The 8249-nt window shown below is 44.0% G+C and overlaps 1 protein-coding gene across 2 annotated transcripts in view; it reads left to right on the top strand.

Annotated features, from left to right (window-relative positions):
- Positions 1–1582: 1582 nt before the first annotated feature.
- Positions 1583–8249, top strand: part of Abcd3 (ATP binding cassette subfamily D member 3) — a 56585-nt gene continuing 49918 nt past the window's right edge. The window contains exon 1 of one of the 2 annotated variants that reach the window (XM_055628107.1): positions 1583–1850. In XM_055628107.1, the coding sequence (XP_055484082.1) occupies positions 1741–1850 (110 nt within the window). In that variant the 5' untranslated portion in view covers positions 1583–1740. The remainder of the gene's footprint in view (positions 1851–8249) is intronic. The other variant, XM_055628108.1, reaches the window with a different exon arrangement.

The raw sequence follows: 8249 nt of genomic DNA, 5'->3' as shown, positions 1-8249 counted from the left end.
AGTGCTGGGATGAAAGGTATGCCACCACATCTGGCTTGGATAGTAATTTTTACACAACACTGAGACAGGAGATTCCTCAATAGCAATGATGATACCGGAATCTGTTAGCATTGAGCTCACTGCCGGTTCAGCAACTAACAATCGACTATACGGAAGACACTCCTTAATACAGTGTGAATGAAGGTCACCTTTACACCCTCAACTCCCCCTCATCTGCTCATAGCCTCCTTTGGGTGTAGCTCTGAAATCACTGTATTTGTCAAGCCTTAATTAAAAGTTCTAGGAAAATTCTAAATTTTCTTTTTGGTATTCTTACAGCATCTAGTTCATTTTTTTCTAGCTTGACACCTAATTCATCTGTATTTTTCTTCATGTTTTTCTTCTGTACCAGCCTCTGGAGAATAAGGGATTGATTGTTCATACTTGTGTTCTCTGTGCCAGGCATACCTAATTACGTAAATGATTCCCAGGGTAATGGGAAATACACGAATGGCATACGGAGGAAGCTCTACTTTTGTGTCACTTAGACTTTTGACTGATTGCTGAGCACCTGTACACAGCACACGCCACCGTGTCTGGTCTTTGCCATTCGCATAACCTTTCAGACAACCGTTCACACAGACAGAACACCTAGGGCACTACTCTTTCACCGGTTACTTTAATGCGTAGGCAACTTTAAAACGCGTCTGTATTGTGTGAGGTTTTATAAGCTCCCTTTCTGACTGACACTTGCTTCTCTACAGTTTCCTCAACTGAAAACAGCCATTCATTAAGTTACTGTGCATGCGCTAGACTAAATGCTAGGGATAACAATTTCTGCAAGATAGGGGCGGGACGGGAGAAGAAGGCTGTAATCTGTAAAGCCGGTCTGCTTCTGGGAGCAAGGCCAGCGTTTGTACAACGCACGATTGTTATTTCTGAATGTCCCTTTGCAAAGTACAGCGTTTCTCAAACTTTCTTTGACCAGACCTAACATAAAGAAATACATTTTTTCCCCAAAATTCGCCATTCCCGGTACAACACAAAAAGAAGAATTTTTCTTAAAACTCCTTTGTGTCGCGCACTCTGAGCTTTTCTTCCTACTACATTTTTCTTATTTAAAAATTAACAGTGAATAGATCGGTTCTCCCAAACTGATTTTTACAGAACTCTAGAGATCCTATTGCACGGCGGCTTGGAATAAGGTAGCTGATCTTTCTTTCCAGGTCTCCCTTCTCTGAGTTGCAAACGATGACCGTGCCTCCAGCCGTTCCCCTCCTTCCCCGGCTTCTTTAAGAGGGTGGTACCGACCCACCCAGGGGATGGCGGAGGGGCAGGGCCCACTGAGTCTGCGGCGCAGGCCCGGCCCGCTCTTCCAGTTCTTGGGAAAGCTCGGGTGTGTGGCGCGCGCCGAAGCGCGGGGGCAGCCCCGCACCAACGCCGGGCACCCGCGGCGCCTGCCCACAGCGCTTCCGGCGAGTCCTCCGGGGGTCCGCGCGTGCGCAGAGCTCTCCCCCGGGAAAAGAACCTTTCGACCCGCCCCCTTCCCCGCGCTCCCCCCCCAGCCCGGCCCGCGCGCCCGGGGAAGCCAGAGTCCGCGGTGGGCTCGGCGCGGCGGCGCGCGCCGGGGGGCGTTCCCGCGCGGCCGGCCCCGCCCCGGCTCGGCGCCGAGCTCTCCTCCCAGTTTCCTCCGCGCTTCCTGCACCGAGGCAGTCGCCGGCGCGTCCCCTGCCCCGCCGCTCGCTCGCCGCTGCCGCTGCCATGGCGGCCTTCAGCAAGTACCTGACCGCGCGGAACTCCTCGCTGGCGGGGGCCGCCTTCCTGCTGCTCTGCCTGCTCCACAAACGGCGTCGCGCCCTCGGCCTGCACGGGTGAGGATCGCGGCCGCGCCGCCTTCCCGGGCCCGAGCCGGCTGCTCCGGGAGCGCGCCTATGCCCTTCCCTCCCGGGCCCGAGCTGCGCGGGTGCCCGCGGAACGAGGCCGGCCGTCCTCCACCCCCCGCCCCCGAGCCCCGCGGCCGGGCGCTTGGCCTGGCGGCCGCCAACCTGTCCCCGGACCGCGGGGAGGGAGGAGGGCGCGCCGCGAACCCGCGCCCCCTCGCCCCTCCCTCCTGTATGTCAACTTTAAGGGTGCGTTCTGGTTTTGCCGTCTCATCGCCGCACCGAGCGCGGGGCATTCATTCGGTGGATGTTAACGTTTGCATTCGGAAGGACATTTTCCTCGCCGGGCTGGACTCGCCGGGGGCGTTCCTTGGGGCGGGGAGGGTGGGATTCTGGGTCCGCTTGGCCCGATTTTCTTCTAAAGGGGTGTCCTCCTCCCCGGATTTGGCCAGTGAACGCCCCGACATCTCGTTGGGATAAGGCTGAACCGGCTCCGCGGTGTGTGCAGGACAAAGTTTCCTCCCTGGCTTTATAGGTGAAAGGTGAAAGTGTGTTTTAGGTGAGGCTCGCTTGTTAGTTACGCGGTACCGCCTCGAGCCTGGAGAGGATGTTAAAGTTCACTTTGCACTTTTGAGACATGAGGGAAAGAAGAGAGGATTGAGTTCTGGCGGTGGGATTCCGGGCACAGTTTTTGTTTCTTGTCGCAGGTTTGATTTCAGCGAACCGAATGAAGAAAGGTTACTTCCTGAGCGTTCTTGCTAGTCTTTGGATATTTAGTATTCAGTCTTACAATAATGCTTCCATGCATTTTATTTCGTCAACCCTGGGGGCAGGTATTATTGTCTCCTTTTGATTTGCCCGAACAATCTAGAATGTGGCCTAAAATACCAGCAGAGAGCTCCTAGAACTATTTCCGTGTATTTTATACTGTATTTTAAATACTGCAAACAGTATTTTTTGCCCTTCTGTCTACTCTGACTTGCCTGTCGCTGTCAGCGTTGGCCTTTTTCTTCCTAAATCAGCTTTACAGTATATGATCTGCATCACCATCGTGCAGCAGCCATTCGCAGTTCTTTTTAAAAAGTGTTCTTTGAGTGTGTGGGAGGATTAATTCTAAATATTTTTCTATTAGATTCTGTCCTTTCTGAACTCTGATTTCTGTTTAGAAGTTATCAGTTATTTGGGAATATGTCGATAGAAAATATTAAGATGCTTTATCTTGAACTACTTTTTTTTTTTGTAGAGAAGCTTTTCGGTGCATAGAATAGACATTTTAATAGGGAGGGAACTTGACTGCTAACCGCTGTGACATTGATTTAAAACCAGTTCTTTACTGGGGCATTACCTACATACGGGAAGCAACACACAGAATAAAGATCAGACTTGCAAAATTTTTTGCAAGTAGGACACACCTGTGTAGTCAGAGTCCCGCTCAAGGAGCAGAATTTTATCGGCACTCCAGAAACCCCCTTATGTCCCTTTCCAGTCACAGCCCAAGCCAACAGCTCCACTGATTGATGGTGCTGCACACTATTGAGTACAGGGAGTTAAAGACATAACCTAACGGGAAATAGTAACAGTGGTGACATAGTATAATACAATTTATCTTGAAGTTGTTAATCTCCCATTCCAAAAAAAGTTTTTTTTTTGAGGAACTTTGTGAACTTTCTGAAGATAGAACTATGCAACAGGTAGTTTACTGAACAAAATAGAGTTGCTGATCTTTCATACTGGGCTGAATAGCGATCTTTGTTTTAGATGTTAAATGTTTTGAGGGGTGAGGATGCAAATAACGGGCAGATAAAGTTGAGATGTTACTGAGATAGAAAGATTGAACTCACAAACATTACTAAGTAATACATATGTTAGATATTGTGTGCTTCAATGATAATATGCTTATCTTTCAGTCCCTACCTTTGGTTTCACAGTCTGGAGGTTAGAAAATTCTGACCTTCTATTTTACTGGCCCTTGGGTGTGTTTGGGAGTAGAGCTAATTAACTTTAATGTCTGGTACTTAACTAAGGGGTAAGTGGTTGCTTGTCTTTATTTTGTCCATCTTGTGAATAGTAAGTTTGGCTTAGAATATATATTTTCTTGGAATTGGATAGGTAACAGAGCGCTAGTAAAACCACTTCAGAAGTTAGGTTGCAACATTATTCCAAATAGTAGAGTAGATAAAATTCTGTTACTTTTTTCCCCACTGTGTTACTTATTTTTTCTTTGAGACTTAGCTCAGTGAAGAGCTTTCTGATGGGTGTTTTCTCTTTCCTAACTCAGACTGATGTATTGATCCTTTGCTTTTTTGACACTAATATTCCTTCCTCTTCTCTAGCACTCACCAGTTAGTTTTGTACCTGTCTCTTTTCTTCCCTTCTCCTTACATCACTGAATTTCTTGAGGCTTTGGACTGAGTCATGCTTACTTTTCCAGTTTACTTAACTTTTATTTATTTATTTATTTATTTATTTATTTATTTATTTATTTATTTATTTACTGTATTGGGGATCATACCTAGGCCTTATCCATGCTAGGCAAGTAATTGACCAGTGAGCTAGGGAGACCTTAAGACATATTTAAATCCCTCATTTGGACATGTCCCAGGATAGACACTCAGTGCATGTGACAGAGGGGACAAGTGATACAGAACTGTGGAAGACCTTTTAAGAACAGTTGGTGAAGTAAATAGAGGCCTTACCTTCATAGAAGTCATGAGTGTACCCGAGAGTCTGTCATACGGAAATAAGTCTGAATAGTAGGAAATCAGTAGGCTGGTCCTAATGCAGGGAAAGGGACCAGTCTACACCACCACAGTATTTATGCGAAATAAGTAACCTGTTAAAACAGGAGGAAGCAGTTTCCCATCAGTGCTTGTTGAATAAAGTTCAGATTTCTCATCCTGGGTTTCAGAGCTTTACTCCATCTGGTCTCATCTTACCTGGCTAATCTTCTTGTGGTCTTTGCCTGCCAGTTGCTATTCTGCGTTCCAGATAGGCCGTTTTCTGCACTGTTCTCTGAGCAGGCTGTCCTCGTTCCTGGCTTTGGAGCTTTCTCCATGTGATCAGTCCTATCTGTAATTTCTCTGTCTCCATTGTTCTCCAGTTCTCTAACATTCTTACAGGGCTAGAGAAGGTCACCCTGACATGAAGCCTTCAGCTACTCTTGATGATCTAAGTGGTGATCCCCCTGCTTTTAACCGTGTGTGCTCGTGCCTTGCCTGTTGTACTCTGCCTCACGGGGTGTAATCCAGCTGGGTGTGTCAGGTGCGCCTTCATCTTTTGTCCCTTTAAAGTCTTAGTCTGTTAGTGCCGGGGCACTATTTCCTCCCAGGTATTTTTGCAGAGTTTCAGGCAGCACACATTTCTCACACTCTTGCTTACATCTCCTTCGCTTCTGTCTTTTGAGCCTGTCTCACATCTGTGTTGTGTTCTCTGTACTTTAGCATGGCCCCCAGAGTAACTATTTCTGGAAGAGTTCTGTTAGAAAATTGGCATTAGTAGTGCAGATTGTATCTCAGCTTAGTAAACATCCTAAGATACTCTTATTTAAGACATTTCTTGTATATTCCCACTACTGGAAATTTCTTTTCCATTTTCCCAACCTGAGTTTTAGGGGCCTGTTAGCATTTGGATGTCCTCCTATCTAGTGGTTACTTTTTTGTACCCCTTTCTCACTAGCCCCTGGTAACTTTCCTGCCAACTTAATTTATCCTCATATCTGTCAAGCTAGGGACTGGCTTCACCTTTCTTAGTTTTACAAGCACTGAGGCTTTTGCATAAGCACGAGTCATGGTGAGGGACTGGATCCGAATGACGTCCTTAGAATGAGCTGTTGATAGAGCTGTGTGTCAGGCCGTTGTCGGGTTTCTGGACTAGCAGGAGACACTTAAGGGAACATACATAAAAAAAGCATCAAAGGGCATGTCAGCACCAGCAGCTGTGTGCTGAACCCAGCTAAAGTGCGTCTGTGGTCAGCTGGGGCGCTGGGTAAAGGCTGTCCAGCTAATTGCAGCTCTCCGTTTTTGGTAGTGAGCCTCCTTGGGCAGCCACTCGGTTTCAGTGCTCTTGGACCCACTGTTACCTTGCCTGGAATGTTGTTTCTTTGAATGCCACGTTGCTTACTCCCTCCCCTCTTTCAGTCATTGATCAGATCACCGTTGGACCTGTTGCCATTCAATTTAAATAACATCCTTTGTGTGTACATGTTCTGTGTCCCTTCCTGGCTGTATTTTTCTCCTTAGCACTTACTGTTACCAAGTGCGCTGTTTATTGTCCTTGTGTATCTTGTTTACTGTATGCCTGTGCTGCTGGGATGTAATCAGGCTCCACAAAGGAAGACAATTGTGTCTGTTTTATTCATTGGTATAGCCCTAGTATGTAGAAGTGTGCCTGGCATATTGTACTCAGAAAATACCGTTCAGGGGTTTTTACCTGTGAGATGCTGATTGCTTAGGGCATGGTTACTGTTAATTTAAATAGCAGTTTTCTTGTTATAAATATGTTTGTTGTTATCTTAAACATTTTATATCTTTAGGAACTAGACCTCATGTTTTCAATTTGTAAGTTTAGAAACAGTATAAATGATAGCATTAAGTTATGAGTTTTTAAAACTAACTTTTGACAGTTAAGGAGTGGAACTATTAAAGATAAATAAACTAAAATTACTCATATGATTATAAATATAATAAACACTTTATTTTGCTTACTCTGTATTTACATGTCTTTTACAGTTATATCTGCATCTTTTGCTGTTTTCATTTAAGGCATAAATCCTGTTTTTTATGCCTATGATTATAGTCTGCATTCCTTTATCATACTTTATGTTATGTTATACTTTATGTTATACTTATGTGTTGTATATTTTGACTGACTGTGGAAGATTTTGTTTTTTTTCTCGGAGTGTTGGAAATCGAATCTAGAACCTTGCTTGTGCTAGCAGGAGTTCTACACCTGATCCATGCCTATGGTTTGGTTTTTAAGGATAGTACTGTATATTTTTGTTTCTCTGGAATAAATTGCAGGAATAGGATTAATAAATGGAAGTCTATGGATGTCTTTATCACGATGGAAGGAGTGTGAACATTCTAAACTGCACGGATTGATTGACATGATGTTTTTTTTTTAATGAGTCATGCAAATTTGTAATACTATGAATGAGTATTAGTATAATTTATCATTATTGGGGATTTGTTTTTCTCTTATAGAGATACAAAACAATATTGAAAGGTTAGTTCACATGTATTTTATAGATTGGCAAGAACGAAGTTTTGTGTATTTTCATTCAGCAGCAGCGTCTTGTTCATGAAGTAGCTTGGCATAGTTAAAGACATGGTCTTTGAGGTCAGGTAAGGGTTCAGAGATTTAGTTAGCCATGCTTTAGATCTTTGGCTTCTCACTAGTCTCCTCACACTCTCTGAGCCTCAGAAGAAAAAGGACAATAGTATTTGTTTAAGCCATCAGTTACATGAAGATTGAATGAGAAAATAAGGGCTCAACTCAGAAGCCTCATTATGCCTACCAAAAGAAAAGTAACAACACAACAAAATATCCCTGTTAGTTTCTTAGAAATTATTGAGGCTTCCTAAAAATGCTCTCAAATGTATCAATGAAAAAGTCCTTAAACAGCTTTTAAGTTGGTAAAGCCATTTACTTTTAGTGCATTACACTGGTTTTAGAGACATAGTTTCAGGTCTTACATGTTTTAGTTGGTATCCCCTAAATAGGATACTGTGTATTTCTCCATCTGATAAAGAGGTGGTCTAAACTCATAGTATTCAAATGTGCTCTTACTGGTGCAGGATAGAACTATGACCTACTTTGTAGACTATAAGCTTTTGGTAAAATAGCATGAAGGTGCATTCTTTTTATGACAACCAGGTATTCTTCATTGAGTTCCTTTCTTCCAGTTGTCCCATTGTTGTTATTGCTGTTTTTGAACCTTGGGTATTAGTTGTTGCTGGTCTTTGTCATACTATGTAATCTTTGGGTGTATTGCATCCTCTAAAACTTTTTCATCCTTTACCCTTCATTAATATTGTTTCTGCATATTTTCCTAGTAAATTAAAAAAAATAAGATTAGAGTAAGTATAGGTAAGGCATAACCTTTTTGTTAATAGACCCCCTTTGAGAATTGTTTTGGTTCTTACCTGTAATTTAGCAGCACCTTCTGGTGACAGACCAGCTGTCTTCCTCACTGAGCAGTCTTTTAGCATATGTCTATTGCAGGTGGAAGGGTCTTTCTGTTTGGGCCTGGGATCTGTCAGAATGAGGCCACAGAGCCAGTGGTTTCTTTTTCAGTGAAGAGGGAGAAACCCCTGTCCTAGTCTAACATTTCAACTTAGTGTTTTGTAGCATAATGAACAGCTTAGAGTTGCCACCATCCCTTCAGAGACC

This window comes from Psammomys obesus, unplaced genomic scaffold (assembly GCF_907164565.1).
Source record: "Psammomys obesus unplaced genomic scaffold, mPsaObe1.curated_primary_1811, whole genome shotgun sequence".
Classification (NCBI taxonomy): domain Eukaryota; kingdom Metazoa; phylum Chordata; class Mammalia; order Rodentia; family Muridae; genus Psammomys; species Psammomys obesus.
Note: the sequence above shows the minus strand (reverse complement) of the source record. Positions and strands in the feature narration are given on the sequence as shown.